The sequence below is a fragment of the Scylla paramamosain genome, chromosome 26 (genome assembly GCF_035594125.1).
Source record: "Scylla paramamosain isolate STU-SP2022 chromosome 26, ASM3559412v1, whole genome shotgun sequence".
NCBI classification, from domain to species: Eukaryota; Metazoa; Arthropoda; class Malacostraca; order Decapoda; family Portunidae; genus Scylla; species Scylla paramamosain.
In genome coordinates this window covers 21,179,091-21,196,590 of record NC_087176.1, presented here as the reverse complement: position 1 = coordinate 21,196,590, position 17,500 = coordinate 21,179,091, and the positions used below count along the sequence as shown (strand labels likewise).

The following is a 17,500-nucleotide window of genomic DNA, read 5'->3' as shown; positions in this document are numbered from 1 at the left end:
TGGCCAACCGTTTCTGCATTTTTTTTATTTTTTATTTATTTATTTATTTTTTTATGTGCAGTATTTGTCTTTTTTCTACATATATTTGTCATTTGTATTAGTATTTGTGATAGTTATGAGTGTGGGTGTCCTGCAGGGTGACATTGAAGGTTTGCTGAAAATGCATTAAATCATCATGTTGCAAGCTGTGTCATGCATTTCTTTTGTCACCTGTTATAATGTGTGTCGCGTCCGTTTTGACATTCAAATGTAACAAAAAAGGAAATACCAACAACAACAATTCCTTTAGTAACAACAACAACAACAACAACAGCAGCTACTACTACCACTACTACTACTACTACTACTACTACTCCTGCCACCAACAACAGCAGCTACTACTACTACTACTACTACTACTATTACTCCTGCCACCACCACTATATCATAAACAACAACAACACACACGCAGAGATGGCCGTGCAGCCTCCACCGCTAGCCAAACAAGTCCTCGGGAACAGCCCATGACGTTTAGGCTTATGGTGGTGGCTGGCAGTGAAGAGAAGCTGGCTGGCCGGGGCTCGCCGTCCTTCCATTACCTAATCGCCGCCGCAAAGGAGCAGAAAGCCAGTCATCTTCACTAAAGTTTATGAAAATCACTCGCCTGTGTATTCCTGCATAGGTATTCCAATAACTTAAGGGCAGTGCGAAGTGAGTCTGGTCTTACGTTGTTCCACGTATTTCTGTTGACCATTCTGACCAATAGGTAATGAGTGTTTTTATTAGAGACAACGACCAAGGCCAAACAAAATGGGTAAAAGAAAGGCTACCTAACAGAGGTAGCCAAATTTCTGATTGGGGCAGAGCAAACTTGGTATTGTTCAATGCCTCAAAAACTCAATTCCTCCATCTATCAACTCGACACAACCTTCCAGACAACTATCCCCTCTTCTTCAATGACACTCAACTGTCCCCCTCTTCTACACTGAACATCCTCGGTCTGTCCTTTACTTATAATCTAAACTGGAAACTTCACATCTCATCTCTAGCTAAGACAGCTTCTATGAAGTTAGGTGTTCTGAGACGTCTCCGCCAGTTTTTCTCACCCCCCTAGCTGCTAACTCTGTACAAGGGCCTTATCCGTCCATGTATGGAGTATGCTTCACATGTCTGGGAGGGTTCCACTCATACTGCTCTTCTAGACAGGGTGGAATCAAAAGCTTTTCGTCTCATCAACTCCTCTCCTCTAACTGACTGTCTTCAGCCTCTCTCTCACCGCCGCAATGTTGCATATCTAGCTGTCTTTTACCGCTATTTTCATGCTAACTGCTCTTCTGATCTTGCTAACTGCATGCCTCCCCTCCTTCCGCGGCCTCGCTGGACAAGACTTTCTTCTTTCTCTCACCCCTATTCTGTCCACCTCTCTAACGCAAGAGTTAACCAGTATTCTCAATCATTCATCCCTTTCTCTGGTAAACTCTGGAACTCCCTGCCTGCTTCTGTATTTCCACCTTCCTATGACTTGAATTCCTTCAAGAGGGAGGTTTCAAGACACTTATCCACCAATTTTTGACCACTGCTTTGACCCTTTTATGGGACTGGCATTTCAGTGGGCATTTTTTTTTATTAGATTTTTGTTGCCCTTGGCCAGTGTTCTTCCTACATAAAAAAAAAAAAAAAAAAAAAAAAAAGAGACAAACGCTCAATGCCGTAATCATGAAGTATCAGGAATAGAAAAATCGAAAAAAAGACCACTTTAATTAGCTAATTTCTTTAATCCAGTAATCTCATGTTATTGGTCTAAAAACTGAAACTATAAGCGCTGAAAAGTTTAAACTCCTTGGGCCCACTTTTTTTTTTTTACTCATGTTCAGTAATTACACTTGAAGCCTGCGCTACAAAACTGTATTAAGGTTGAGGAAAAGCCACAGCAGCCTGAGAGTTAATCAGCGTGGAAGTAATTTATAGCATCCGTGGTGGGAATGACGTGAGTGACGTTAGATGTTGCTGCACCACTGATTGGGACACTGAGTCACTTCATTATAAGGTCAATCATTCTCCTACATATTTACAAGCCGCGATCCAGTGAGTGTGAACTCTTTTGACGTGTTGTTGTCAGTCGTGAGTACAAGTAGAGGAGTGTTACACTCACTGCTTACCCATACTAATAACAAATATCACGGTCTACATTAATAAAAATAAATAAAAACTTCATAAAGGGGAAAGAAAAATTCGACTTAAGACTAAAAGTAAAATAAAAAAAAACAAGATAATAATGATGTGTGTATATATAAAATAAAAAAAAATGAAAAAATTGAAAATTGTAAGTCTGATGTCACGAATTCTTGTATTTGTATGCGTTGTGTTCTATAAGGACTATTGTAAATGCCATAGACATGATTTCCCGATTTCTAATGTTTTATCATATTGATGATGCAGAATTCTTATTAAGCTTTCACTAAAATTAGGAAAAAAAAAAAAATCCACCACTGCTCATTACAAGTCTGTGAGAAAAGACACCGAGGCACTTCAGAATATTATCTTATAATTTCAGAAGTGAACGGAAAATCGCAGGTATAGTGAGCTTTGTTCCACGAGAGCCGATCGCTCAGCAAAAATGATGTACTTGTTTATATAAATGTCTATTAAAATTGCGTGAATTATTAAACACACCGAGGTCACAAATATGAGCCGATGTGTTTAATTATCCTCATCACCATCCGTGTGGACGTTATATAGATGTTGATTATGTTGATGTGCATCGAGAAGCGTAAGACTAAACTGTGCACCAAAACCCATCGACAGGTGCCCAGCACGCCCCGGCAGCAGGTCACTGATGACGTCATTGCCTGTTGTGTTGCCATTGTGACGTTCTCTCAAGTCCAAGATTCAGATTCTTATGCGCAATCTCTATAATCTATATTGATGATGCAGAAACCTTGTTAAACTATCACTGGAAACATGAGGACGCCATTGAAAACCCTAATAACTCTCGTTAAAAGTATTAAAATTAGTCGAGATCTGACGCGCAGACGTTTGAGAAAAGAGTATCTGGTGTTCTGCGGGTGACAAGGAGATCAAATACAGGACGTCCTGAGACAAAGTAACCAGAGGACAGTGAAGGGAATACAGTGGCAGCATTCCCTCTTCTGAAGCTTTCCGGTGCCTTGTCTGTGGCTGATCCTCGCAAGTCTTCTCTGCAAGGCTGCCCACTCTCAAACTTCTACCTCAAGTACTTTTCTGTGCAGTCTTTGCATCCTGGCTCATCGCTCTGAACATGAAGTAAGAAAGGAAAACGGAATGAGAGAGAAGAGAGAGAGAGAGAGAGAGAGAGAGAGAGAGAGAGAGAGAGAGAGAGAGAGAGAGAGAGAGAGAGAGAGAGAGAGAGAGGTGAGGATGGAGGAGAAAGTGAAGAATGATGGAGAGAAAGAGTAAGGATGAAGGAGAAAGAGAAAGAAGGAAAGAGGTGAGAATGAAGGAGAAGAGAAAGAGAAAGAGACGGGATTAGAGAGAAAGGGAGGGAGAGGCAGCGAAAAAACATAAATGAGTAGTGAGCTGTGGTAGCCTCGGATGAAGACACACAATGGTTGGTCCTCCACTCTATGATATAATCCGGCAATACATATCGCTCCCCCTTACGTCCCATATCTTGCTTCCCTCTTAATCTATGGCACACTTTTCCGCCTGAGTTTAGGGCGGGAGTGTGTCTGGAACTGGAAGGTAGGAGGTATTTGGTGAATCTTGGATAGAAGGAGAGAGAGAGAGAGAGAGAGAGAGAGAGAGAGAGAGAGAGAGAGAGAGAGAGAGAGAGAGAGAGAGAGAGAGAGAGAGAGAGAGGGGGGGGGAATAATCTAATTTTACTACACGCAACATTTTTTTTCATTTATTTATTTATTTATTTTTTATTTTTTTTTGTTTTTCTAGTTTTCCCTAGTCTGTCAGGGAAAACTAGACGAAAAAAAAAAAAAAAACTATACGCAGCATTTATATTACCAACTTAAGTGGTCATCCATTTTCAGTAATCCAAATGAGAAAGTGAGACGTTTGCTTTATGAAAACTCTGAAGTGAGGAGTCATTCTGTGCAGTCAGCTTGCCTTCATAGACTCGTCATCCTTTATGCAGCTTCTGTATAACGCAGTGTTGTGTTATAAAGGTGCGTGATTTGGGAACTGAACAAGAACTAATATAATTATGGTATACATTCCAAAACTGAAATACATGAAATCTGAAAGGCCTGTGCATCGTAATAACATTATTTCTGAACTCCTTCCGAGATTGTAATGATGACAGAAAAGAAAAAGTGTACGTTGCTTGAAAAATTCTGGTAAGCCTTGGAACTCCCTGTCTGTTTGTGTATTTCCGCCTTCCTATGACTTGAACTCTTTCTAGAGGGAGGTTCAAATTACTTATCCTCTGGTTTTTACTTTTATTTATTTTTTTTTTTTTTCTCTGAGGACTTTCGCCTTAGCGGCCTTTTTTGTTTCCTAATTTTTGTTACCCTCTTGCATAAATAAAAATAAAATAAAACATCGTGTGTTTATCTCAATTAGAGATTTATAAATATTAAATATAAAGAAGAATCGTGCAGTCTTGTGATCATTTCAGTACGCTATATTTTCCCCCACCGAGTATTCCCTGAGATGTTTGAACGCAGCGTCTTCCCACACAGAGGAAATGTAATGAAAAAGCCACTCTCAAGAAAACATCTTGTTCCTTTTGCATAAATATGATTGAAAATCAAATAAACACGCCAGTTGAGAGAGAGAGAGAGAGAGAGAGAGAGAGAGAGAGAGAGAGAGAGAGAGAGAGAGAGAGAGAGAGAGAGAGAGAGAGAGAGAGAACCGTATCAAACAGCACTCGATCCAGAAGTCATTGCCAGTTAATTAGCTGAACCATCGGAGTGTGTAAAGATTCAAGCAAATATTAAACTAACAATCTTTTACCAATGGACGATATCAGCGGAATAAACTAATAAATCTCAAACGTTCTATACATACCAATAAACTCTATAAAAACTTCCCCATTGTTATCCTTGTTCCCTGTTGTAGGACACACACACACACACACACACACACACACACACACACACACACACACACACACACACAGCTTCTCAGGTTATTATTTTTAAGGCATCTCTCATCCACGTATTTTTCCACGGCCGCATTGTTCCCGGGCAGGCAGTGAGTTCCGCGCGCTATCTTGATTGACGGGAAGAGCAACGACATTTTGATGGGAGTGTGTGTGTGTGTGTGTGTGTGTGTGTGTGTGTGTGTGTGTGTGTGGTGTGGTTTGTTGGGGTGTTTTTCTTTATCTCTTCGTATTTCTTTTTTTCTTTTTTTGTAAAAAGACTGCTTGGTATGGTGATAAGGGAGACAATATTCTTGGAAGCTTCTATTTTTATGTACAGTATATGCAGAATGTTCAGAGATGTATACCTGCATATATCTTTGTTAATTTTTCTCCATGTTCTGTGATGAGGAGAATGATAACATTCTTCCCACTTAAGGGTTAATATATATGTATGTGATTATATTAGAGAAAACGTAAATAAGTTAGAACGTAAATGTTTTTTTTAAATAAGTAAATAAATGATAAATAAATAAATAAATGATATTTGCAGTGTATGAGAAGAGTGACACTTGCAATTATGGCATTGCAATATAGTCAACAATCATTATTATCATTATATTTTAATGAATACTTCATTGTGCACATTATACAATATTTGTTCTTATTTTGGGGAATAAAGTTTGGTAATTTTTACTTCATTCCTTGAAACTCTCTCTCTCTCTCTCTCTCTCTCTCTCTCTCTCTCTCTCTCTCTCTCTCTCTCTCTCTCTCTCTCTCTCTCTCTCTCTCTCTCTCTCTCTCTCCATTTTTCTTCTTTGCTTGAGAGAAAGGAAAATCCTCCATATATTATGTTAACATTTAACTGCAGTGTATATATATATATATATATATATATATATATATATATATATATATATATATATATATATATATATATATATATATATATATATATATATATATATATATATATATATATATATATATATATATATATATATATATATATATATATATATATATATATATATATATATATATATATATATATATATATATATATATATATATATATTGGTGAACATTTTTTGTCAGTTTTTCTTTTACTGTGCCATTTTTCTTGTGAATTTCACTTGGTGTGGTGATGTTCACACCAGGATACACAAATTAATATTGATTTTTTTTTTTTTTTTTTTTTTTACGTTTTGGTTACTATTTTCAATGTGTATTTTTTATTTTGACTTTTTTTTTAGTATTTTGAGCCTTTTTTGTGTTATGTTTCTTTTTCATTGATTGTTTGACTTTCCTTTATCATTGAGTCTGACTTTCTTTTCATTTTTCTTTTTCCTTACATTTTTTTTTCTTTCAGTGTTTTGAACTTTTTTGTTGGTTTCGTGTTTTCACTTTTTTTTCTTTTAATGTTTTAACTTTTTTTTGTTTTTTAGTGTCTTGAGTCGTTTTATCTTTTTAGTGTTTTGTTTTTTTTCTTTATCGTTTGAACTCCTTCCTTCTTTTAATGTTTTCAAATGTCTTTCTTCTTTTTGTGTTTTGATTTTTTTTGTTTTTGACTATATATATATATATATATATATATATATATATATATATATATATATATATATATATATATATATATATATATATATATATATATATATATATATATATATATATATATTTTTTTTTTATGTTTTCACTCCGTTTGTTAGTGTCATGACTGCTTTTTACTGTTTTAACTTCTTTGTTTCATCTTCGTTTTTGTATTTTGCCTCTATTCATCTTTTTATTTATTTATATATTTTTTTATTTGACAGCCTTTTCAAGTGTTTTGACTTTTTTGGTGTTTTTTAGCCCTCTTTGTTTTGACTTTTTGTTTAGTGTTTTGAGTATTTTGTCTCCTTGCTGTATTTTCACTTATTTTCTCTCCTTTTTTTTTCTTTTTGTAGTGTTTTGATTCTTTCTTTTAATGTTTTAATTCCTTTTGTAGTGTTTTGAGTCCTGTTTTGCTTTCTAGTATTTTCACATGTTTTTTTTTATTGTTTTTACTTTATTTTAGTGTTTTCATTATCCATCTTTTTTTCTGGTTATTTCCTTAAATTTCATTGAAATTAGGCTGAACAATTTTTTTTTATTTTAATTTTTTCTGATTTTTGTAATTATTGGCATGATGAGTTAATTTTGTTGTTCTCATGAATTTTCTCCTTTTTTTTTTTTTATTGGTGGTGCGGGCATTTTAAAATTGTAGCTTTGTGGAGTCATGGTTTGTCCCCGCTTAAAGTCCTTTGTCTTTTGTCCCTCGTCTATCAAGTTCTTTCTTTAATTTTTGGTTTTGTGAAAGAAAATTCCTGACTTGTTTTCAAGGCCTACTGTTTTATTTCTAAATTTAATTAGTTTCAATTTAATGAAGAGTCATTATTATTATTATTATTATTTTTTTAACAATATCTCTCATTTCAAAATGAAGTCATCTATTTTCTCTTGTCTTTGTTTCTTATATTTTGTTTTCTTTTCTTAACCTTACTTGTTTTTTGTTATTTGTTGATAATGATTTTTTAAGATTTTTATATTTTATCTTTTTTATCTATTTATTTATTTTTTTTTATTTTAATAGTTTACACATTCTTATTTTCTTGAACCTTGTGTATTAATACTGTTTTAAAAGGTTTCCACTTCCCAATTCGTGTTTTTTTCTTATTTTGGTCTTCCTTTGGCTTGTCTTGTGGCTGTTCCAGCTTTTTTTTTACTCTTCTTTCTTCAGTGTTTTAATTTGTTTTTGTTTTTTTTTGGGGGGGGCTACATTTGTATTTTTTTTTTTTGTTTTAGTATTTTGACTTTTTTTCATTTTCTAGTATTTGTGTTTGGCTCCTTTTTATTTTATTATAAATACTTTTGACATTATCATCTTTTATTTTAAGTTTAACTTTTTTTTGTTTTGACTTGTAAATTTCTTTTCTTGTAATGTTGTTTTTCCACTGGTTATTTATTTATTTATTTATTTATTTATTTTAGTGTTTGGCTTAATGTTATTTTAGTGACTATTTTTTTTGTTTCTTCATGTTGTCTCCATTTTTTTTTTATTTTTTTTTTCTACTCTAATTATTATTATTTTTATTGTTTTACATTTTAGTGTTACGGCTCCATATTTTTTTATTAATTTAGTGTTTTCACTTATTTTCTTTTATTGTTTTGAACTATTTTTTTTATTGCTTTGACTCCATTTTCTTCTTTCATTGTTTTTTTCCCCATTATTTTGATTTAATTTCCATTTTTTTTTCTAGAGTTTTGATTCCATCTTATTTTTACTTTTTAATGTTGTGAATTCTTTTTTCATTGAATGTTTTGACATTTCCCTGTTATTTTAGTGTTCATTATTTCTTCGTTTTTTTTTTATGTTTTGACTCCATTTTTCTTTTTTTTCACATTTTCCACATTTTGTATTTTAGTGTTTTGAATGTTTTCAATGTTTTTATTATTTTTCAGCGTTTTTACTTTTTGTTTCTTTTACTGATTGAACTCCATTTTTTTGTTTTATTATTTTGCTCCATTTCGTATTCTGGGTATATTTCATATTTTTTTTAGTATTTTGATTTTTTTAATGTTTTCACTCCATTTTTTCTTTTTTTTTTTTTACTTTTTTTTTAGTGTTTCAACTTTTTGTTTGTTTACTCCTGCCTCTTTGTTTTGACTTTTATTTTTTTATTTATTTATTTATTTATTTATTTTTATTTTTTTTTTTTGTGTGTGTGTGTGTGTGTGTGTGTGTGTGTGTGTGTGTGTGTGTTTTCACTACTTTTACAGTGTTTTGAATTTTTGTAGTTTATTTTTACTTTTTTTTTCCTTTTAGTGTTTTGATGTTTTTGTAGTGTTTTTGACTCCATTTATTTATTTTTTTCTTTTTTGTGTTTTGCCTTTTATCCTTTTTTAGTATCTTCATTATTTTTCTTAATATTTTTAGTTATTGTCTTTTTATTGTTTTGACTTCTATTTCATTTTTTTAATGTTTTGACTCATTTTCTTTTTTTATTATTTTGCTTCAATTTTTCTTTTTTTTATGTTTTGACTCCATGTTTTTTTTTTCTATTCTAGTTTAATTTTTAGTGTTGCGACTCCTTTATTAGTGTTTTGATTCTAATTTTAGAGTTTTGATATTTTTTTTTTATTGTTTTGGTTTCTTTATTGTTTTGGCTCCTACTTTAGTGTGTTGAGCTTTAGTAGTGTTTTAACTGTTTTTTTTTATTTCTTAGTTTTTAAACTTCTTTTTTTCATTTTGTTTATTTTTTGTCTTTTTGTTTTATTATTTTAACACTTTTCTCTTAATATGCATTTTTTTTTAATATGTTAATATTTTTTTTTCTTTTTTTTGTATTTTCACTTCATTTTTTTTTCAATTTTGGCTCACTGTAATGTTTTGACTTGTTTGTATTTTCATTCATTTTTTACTAATTTTTCTTTATTTTCTTTATTTTCTTTTTTAGTGTTTTACTCCATTTATTTTTTTTTTTTAGTGTTTTGACAACATTTTCTCTTGTGACTCCTTTGTAGTGTTTTTAGTTTTTAGTTTCTTTTTGTGTTTTTTTTGTGTTTTATCTACTTTTCTAGTGTTTAGATTTCTTGTTTTAGAGTTGATTTCTTTTTTTTTAGTTGTTTTGACACTTTTTGTAGTATTTTTGTCTTCTTTTTAGTGTTTTGACATTTTTTTCAGTATTTTCACCACTTTTTAATGTTTTAATTGTTTTTTTTCTAAGTTTTTACTCTTGTTTGTTTTTTTTGTCTTTTTATTGTTTTGCCTATTTTTTAAACTTTTTTTGTTGTTTTGACTGCATTTTTAGTGCTTGAAGGCTTCTATTAATGTTTTAAGTAACTTTTTAAGTAACTAATGCTTGACTTCTGTTTTCGTTGTAGTGTTTTGGCATAAGTTTTAGTGCTTTCAGTATTTTTGACTGTCGATCCTTTTTTTTTTAGTCTGTTTTCTTAAATCTTATTGAAATTAGCCAAAACTATTTTTTCTTATTATTCTCGTGATTTTGGTCGTTATTTCCAGGATGCCTTATTTTGTTGTTGCTGTTCTCATTAATTTTCTCCTTTTTTGGGGGGGGCGATGAGGTAAGATCGGGAATTTCAAAATTCTAGCTTTGTGCAATCATTAATTTTCCACTAATGGAGTTCTTTTTCTTTTGTTCCTCCTTCTCCATCAAGTCGTTTTTTTTTTATTTCTTGTAAAATTCTTAATTTCTTTCCAAGGCCTATTTTGTTTCAAAAATTAATTTCTTTCCAATCAACAAAGCGTTAGTCTTATTGTTTTTTTTTTCTAGTATCTCTCTATTTTCCATCAAATCATATATTTTCTCTTGTTTATTGTCATTCTTTCTTCTCTTATCCTTATTTGTTTTTGTTATTTCTTAATAATATTTTTAATAAAATTTTTTACTTTTATCTTTTTTTTACTTTTGTCTTTATAGTTTACACATGCTTATTCTCTTCAGCCTTCTACATCCTCACTGCTTTCAAAATTTTTCCACTTTAAAATTCGTGACTCTCTTCTCGCCAAACCCTCTTTTTCTTATTTTGAACTTCTTTGAGGTTGTCTTTTGGGTGTTCCATTACATCCCATTCTTCTTGAAATCGCCTTTTCACTGACTTTTTTTGTTCTTCGTCTTCTGCTGAGGTGCACTTCGTATTAATGGTTTTGTCATATCCGCCATTCTTGATTTTTTTATTAATTTGCGTAATTTGTTCATTCTCCTCGATTTTCCTTTTGATTTTTTTTCCAGTATCCATTTCCTTTGTTTCATGTTCATCGTGATCCAGTTTAATTTTCTTTGACTCTGCATTTAGAAATTGATGAGTAATGTCTTCATTTACCTGGAATTTCCTTTTCATTGAAATGATTTTCTCTTTTTCTTTCGTAGGTGTTGCTTGAGTCTCGCCTTCGCACTCCGAGGACACTTTGAATTCATGGTGCTTTAGGTGCTCGTGGTCTTCGTCAGCCTTCGTGACCGTCCATGCTCGTAACGTCTTCTTGTGCTCCTTGTTGTAAGTTTTGCTGAGGTTCTCGTAGCATCGAATGGTCTTGATGAACCCTTTAGGTTTGTAGTGCCAGAGTCGACGTATTTCTTTCCGAAAGTCGATCTTCAACGGCCTGCCATTCTGGGATTTGTTGTTGCTAAGATACGTTACGAATCTATCCAGGATCGCGTGGTGGACTGGAGTCTCCCAGGGTTTTTGTTCGAAGGGGAAGGAAGTTGGATAGGATTCCTGGACATCCTGCTGATTTTTAAGTATGTAATTTCCTGTAGGATAATACTGTACATGCAGCTCACGGAATATTTTCTGTATAGTCAGCGGTTCGTTTTCAGTATAGTCAGCCTTTCGTTCCATCTCCTCTTCCTTCCTCATCTCCCCTTCACCTTCCTCTGAGCCTTCATCCATCCAGTCCGAATCACTGTCCTGCTCATCGTCACTCCAGATGTCCCAGGTGAGGCCTGTGAGGGAGTCCTTGGTGGACTCCTTGTACTCCTGCGGCAACACCTCCAGGTAGCTTATTGCCTCATCTTCCAGCACCTTGCTCCTCTGTGCCCACTCACTCTCCTGCGTCTGAATGTCATAAACTTTCAAAATTATGTCTTGAGCCGAACTCCGCGACAAGAACCTGTTCATTTTGGCCAGAACTGTCTTGGTGTGGCGTGCCTTTTCCTTGACCATGTTAATGTAATCACGCCGGAGCTTGAGTTGTTTGTTGTTATGTTGGGTGAGCAGTAGCAGCCTCTGGTGTTTAGGGAGGTGCATCAGACCTATGTCATCTTTGGGGCACAAGGGAAACAGACTGTTAAGCTCGTGCTCCGATAAGCGTCTCTTAAGGTATTTATGCTTCTGCTGCAGAAACTTGCGCGTCAAGCTCTGATAAGTTTCTTTCGCGACAGACAAGTACTTTTCCAACTTGTTTCTGCTCATGTTATTCAATTTTACTTTGACCTCCTCGCGGCGGGCCTGATTTCCCTTTTCCTTACAAAAGAACTTATATTCGTCGTCGATATCGTGAACGAGGCTCTCCACGTAGCCTTGAAGCTTCTCGCACACAGGGCCGTGGCAGGGAAAGGGCGACTCATGTCCTTGCATTGTAGCCACAGTCTGTAAAAACAGCAACACGGAAGTCATGTCTGAGTGACTTTGCGGCTCCCATCCATTTCCCCGCTGTGCCTTTGTGAGGACGTGCTCATTCAGGTACTGGAGGCGGCGGATGGGGAGCTGGTCCAGGAACTTGACAATCTTGACTGCGAGTCGCCGTTTCTTACGGAGCATTTCTACCGTCGCCTGTGCTTGGAAGATTTCTTCACACGACACTTTGTGCTTCCGCGACAAACTGTAAAGAAGGGCCTCTTTCTCTGTCATGAGGAAGTCGTTAAGGTAGGCCTTCTGCCGCTTGAAAGACTGCCACGCTGCAGTGCCCTGTGTGCCCAGGCGCAGGCCTGGGAACCGCTTGAGGCCCTTGGCACGCCGCCACAACTTTTTGAATATCGCGAAATTCCTTCGGCAAACTGTTTTCATGACGTAGCGGCGAATGTTTCTGCTGACATTCTTTTCCATAAACTGTTCAAGAATTTTTTCCTTCTCTTGAATGGAATGTGTTGAAAGATTGACCTTGGGGAACAAAGGAGCTCGGCAGCAGTGGAATTCTTGACTGTAAGTCTTGTCTTTGAGTGGGCAGTCAGAGACCATTTCCTGCATCCACAGAGTGCGGCTCACATCCTGACTCCGCCTCCACGCCGCCTTCTCGTGCCCCTCCTCTTCGCTACCATCACTGAATTCGCCGGCAAGTCTGTTAAGCAGCTTGAAGTCCACCTCCTTCTCTGGTGATGTCTGGCTTTTCTTTGTTATATTATCATCACTGGCACCACCGCACTCGCCGTCTTCAACCGAACTGGACTCCTCGCCATCTGAGGGATACTCAGTGGGACTCAAGCGGGCCTCACTCTCAGCGTCACTGTCGTCCTCCTCATCCCAAGAAGCGTCATTCGTTTCACACTCATCATCCTCCACGTCTGAGAGGTGGCAGTGCATTCTCTCGTCGTCGGAGAACTCAAGGCTGGCGTGTGACTTGTCGTCAGGGATGTAATACTCGTCCTCGTCGTCTTCTTCGTTGCTTGAGTTACCGTCTTGTCCCTTCATCCCAGGCACGCTCCCTTCCACGCGGTCATTCTGGTGGGTGAGAGTTTGGGGGTGTTTGAGCACGTGCTCCACCGTCACCTTTCCGTTGTAAATCGCTTCCATGGTGTTCAGCAGAGTCTCTGGGGCCTGTGCGTGAAGCGTGACAGCGCTACTCACAAACTTCTTCGCCATCTTTATCTCTTCAATTGCTGTTTTACATTTTTGGATTTCGTCTTCATTATTTGACCGGTTCTCTTCGTTTTCCTGAACTTCGTCACATTGTTCGTCTTTTGTTTCATTAACGTTTCCTTCTTCCATCTGGTCGTCATCGCCTCGACCTTCCTCGTCATCCTCATCATCACTCCAGTTTTCAAACTCGTCCTTCTCCGCTGCTTTGTGTAAATAGACTTTCTTATCCATGCCCCGCTTGAAGTAGCGATGCACGATGCCCTGCATGGCGTAGTGCATCTTGCGCATGACGGCCTCCTGTTTCTTGTGGCTCTTGCCCTTCATTCTAAAGTACATGCGTCTCAGGAAGGCCTTGACGATGTATGTCACATGTTGCACCACCATTTTGTTGGGGAAGGTCAGCTGTGCCAGGATATCATCGTGTGACTTTTGCAAGTGATTAAGGCGCGTGAGGGCGGCGAGAAATTTCTTGGGGCAGGTGTTGTCTAGTGAAGTGTATTCGCTACTATCCAATTTAAAGTTACCGACAGGAGGGTTGGGTTTGTCCTGGAGTTCGTTTTCCATCTCCTCTGGCGTGGCCTCAACACCGGCCATGACGGCGCCCCAGGCCTGCTCATCAAAGAAGCAATGTTTGTCCAGCCACTCCGTTACCCAGTCAATCTTAGAAATTTCAATGTGTTCTTCATCCTCGTTCTCAGAGTCACATGTCTGAGGTGCGCTGTATTTGAAGGACTGATTTTGTTCCGGCCCCTTCAAGGACTCAGTGTTCCGTCCCTCTGTCACTACTTTCTGTAGGGCAGCCAGACAACAGGAAATGTTAAGAAAGAGTGAGACATGTATTCATATAAACTTGCATGTGGTGATGAACCATCTATCTCAATATGTCAGTCAGCTGTCCAGTCAGTCACTCTGTTAATCTACTCCTTCATTAACTTATTCGTATATTCATTCATTAAGACAGCGAATCAATTACTTTATCTATTGGTTTTCTTTCTATCCGTTTGTGTATCTGTCTATCTATGTATCTGTTTTTCTTATCCATCTATCTATCTATCTCTATCTATTTACCTTTCTATTAATCAATCAATATATCAATCAATATATCAAATCTCTCTACGTATTTGTCTGTGTATCTATCTGTCAGTATCTTCTTACATTTTTATTCTATCTTAATCTTATCTATCTATCTTTCTATCTATCTATGTATCTATTTATATATCTCTCTACCTATTTATCTATTAGTCAATCAACCAATTAATCTATTTATCTACTTATCTATCTAATTATCTCTAGGTCTATCAGTCTACCTATATATTTATCTGTCTGTCTATCTATCCATCTACCAATCATTTAACTCATCAATCTGGGTGTATCTTTCTATTTATCTATATGTTCATCTATCAATCAACCTATACATTTGTGAGTCTATCTATCAAGCAATCCAACGATCACGCAGTGTATCCATCTCAACACTCTCTCTCTCAAGAAGAAACCTGCAAGACGGTCATCTGAGGCAACACAGTCTGTGGTGTATACTCGTACTTACTCGTGCCTGTGTTTTCTTGCCACTCAGGCGACGCAGTGCGGCCAGACGCCTCTCTTTGGCTCGCGCGGCTCTTACTTCCTTCACGGATTCTGCTCTCTTGTACTCCATGTCTGTGTATTCCTCAGGACAAATCTCGGTGCTGTTCTCACACATCAGTGGAGTGTTTCTCTTGAAATCCTTGTGCCCAATGGATCACAGGGGGTGGGTAAACCTGAAGGATGGATTTTTTGCCAGTAGGTATATCAACTTTGTATTTGGGATCGTCTGTCGCAGCCGAAAATCAGCTTCGAGTTAGGTGGCAAGCAGACTCAGGAAGACGGTTGCTGATTGGTGCTAGCGCCCGAGACCCCAGGAAAACGTCCGCTGATTGGTGAAGTGCTTGAATTGGACTGAGTTATTGTGCTTTTGCTTCTTCTTCTTCTTCTTCTTCCTCTTCTTCTTCTTCTTCTTCTTATATATATATATATATATATATATATATATATATATATATATATATATATATATATATATATATATATATATATATATATATATATATATATATATATATATATATATATACACACACACACACACACACACACACACACACACATACAACCTCCCTCTTGGAAAAGTTCGTTACAGGAAGCAGGCAGGGATAGCCAGACTTTACCATAGAAAGGGATGAATGATTGAGAGTACTGGTTAACTCTGGCATTGCAGACGTTAACACAACAGAAATGAGACCACGAAGAGAGTGTTATGCAGGAAGGTCGCGGGAGGATGGGAGGCAAGCATCTAGCAAGATCAGAAGACCAGTTAGTTTTAAAAGAGGGGTAAAACATAGCCAGAAATGCAACCCTGTGGTGATAAGAGAGGCTAAAGAGAGTCAGTTAGAGGAGAAGAGTTCATTACACGAAATGATTTTCGTTCCACCCTGTCTAATTGTCTGTCTGTCTGTGTGTGTCTTGTTGTTGCTCCTGCTGCACTTGATGTGTTTTGTTTTTGTTAATATTGTTGTTGTTGTCGTTGTTGTTGTTGTTGTTGTTGTTGTTGTTGTTGTTGTTGTTGCTGAAGCTTCAGCTGCATTTGCTGTTTGTTTTGTTATTGTTTTTGTTGTTGTTGTTGTTGTTGTTGTTGTTGTTAATGTTGTTTGTTGTTGTTGTTGTTGTTGTTGTTGTTATTGTTGTTATTGTAACATGGAATGAGGACATGGTACTAAAGAAAACATGACGTAATAACTAGCTGAAGAAATGTGCTTAGCTGATCTAATTATACGTGTATATTCGGTCAGTTATTCACCAACACACACACACACACACACACACACACACACACACACACACACACACACACACACACACACACACACACACACACACACACACACACACACACACACACACACACACACACACAGAAAACACACACACACACACACACACACACACACACACACAGGTAAAAAAAATATGTTATAATGTCATTTCATTAGTCATTTTCAGTTATTGGTGTGTGACACTTTGTTCTTGTTTGTATGCTTAGTGTTTCATGTCGATCATTTAACAGAAGGAAGACAATCACCAACATCTACGTATCTCTTGTTGATTTTTCTCCATGTTCGGCGATGAGGAGACTGGCCAGCGAATAATATAAAAATGATAACATTCTTCCCACTTAAGGATTAATATATATGTATGTAATTATATTAGAGAAAATGAAAATAAGTTAGAACGTAAATAAGTTTTTAAATAAGTGAATAAATGATATAAAGGAGGCAAATATAAGTCAAAGATACTTTGACACTTGCAATGTATGAGAAAAGAGACACATTAAGGCATTACATTATAACTGACAATCATCATTATCGTTATATCTTTATGAACATTTCATTATGCACATTATACAACGTTTGCTCCTTTTTTGGCTATAATGTTTGATAATGTTTGTTTCATTACTCTCTCTCTCTCTCTCTCTCTCTCTCTCTCTCTCTCTCTCTCTCTCTCTCTCTCTCTCTCTCTCTCTCTCTCTCTCTCTCTCTCTCTCTCTTTCTCTCTCTCTCTCTTTTATTTATACTTGATACAGTTTAGTTTGACAGAGTCTGCTGTTATGCACATTTATATGCAATCCACAACACTTTTACAGGCTAAAGGCAACATATCTAGTGTTTCCTATCTAAAAGCCTAACTCTGTTGGCATGCTCCTTTTCTTATGTCGGCAGCCAGGCGTTCACGAGCTCCTTGAACTGCTGGACAGTTATGCCGGCCAGACGTGGCTCTGTGGGGACTTGGGAGACGGCCCTGGTGGCCACCTGGGCCCGCCGGGGGGTCTGCCAGAGTGCTTGTAGGTGAGGCACTCGTTGCTGATGCACCTTAAACATCACAGGGAGGCTTCTACGCCACGACGGTGCTGGAAGCTGCCGAGTCGTGGTTCCTGCTGGGCGCTGCTGTCCTTGATCAGCCTCACCGCACGGCTGTGGACCTTATCGAAGAGGCTTATTCGCAGCGCCGCCCCATGCAAGGCTGGAGTACTCAAGGGACGAGCGGACCTATCTCTCTCTCTCTCTCTCTCTCTCTCTCTCT

General features: G+C 36.6%; 1 protein-coding gene and 1 long non-coding RNA gene across 8 annotated transcripts in view; one reads left to right on the top strand and one right to left on the bottom strand.

Annotated features, from left to right (window-relative positions):
- LOC135113821 (uncharacterized) overlaps positions 1–17,500 on the top strand; it is a 117,774-nt gene that overhangs the window by 23,893 nt on the left and 76,381 nt on the right. For 6 of the 7 annotated variants that reach the window (XR_010275072.1, XR_010275077.1, XR_010275070.1 and 3 more), the window contains exon 2: positions 10,963–11,086. The exons of the other annotated variant lie outside the window; for it this stretch is intronic. This is a non-coding gene — a long non-coding RNA (uncharacterized LOC135113821). The remainder of the gene's footprint in view (positions 1–10,962; positions 11,087–17,500) is intronic. 7 annotated transcript variants of the gene reach the window in all.
- Positions 8,830–15,272, bottom strand: LOC135113818 (uncharacterized). Its single transcript, XM_064029444.1, has 2 exons — positions 14,934–15,272; positions 8,830–14,176 (listed from the first exon to the last, which is right to left on the bottom strand). The coding sequence occupies exons 1-2, from the start codon at positions 15,084–15,086 to the stop codon at positions 10,574–10,576; spliced, it is 3,756 nt and encodes a 1,251-aa protein (XP_063885514.1). The 5' UTR covers positions 15,087–15,272; the 3' UTR covers positions 8,830–10,573.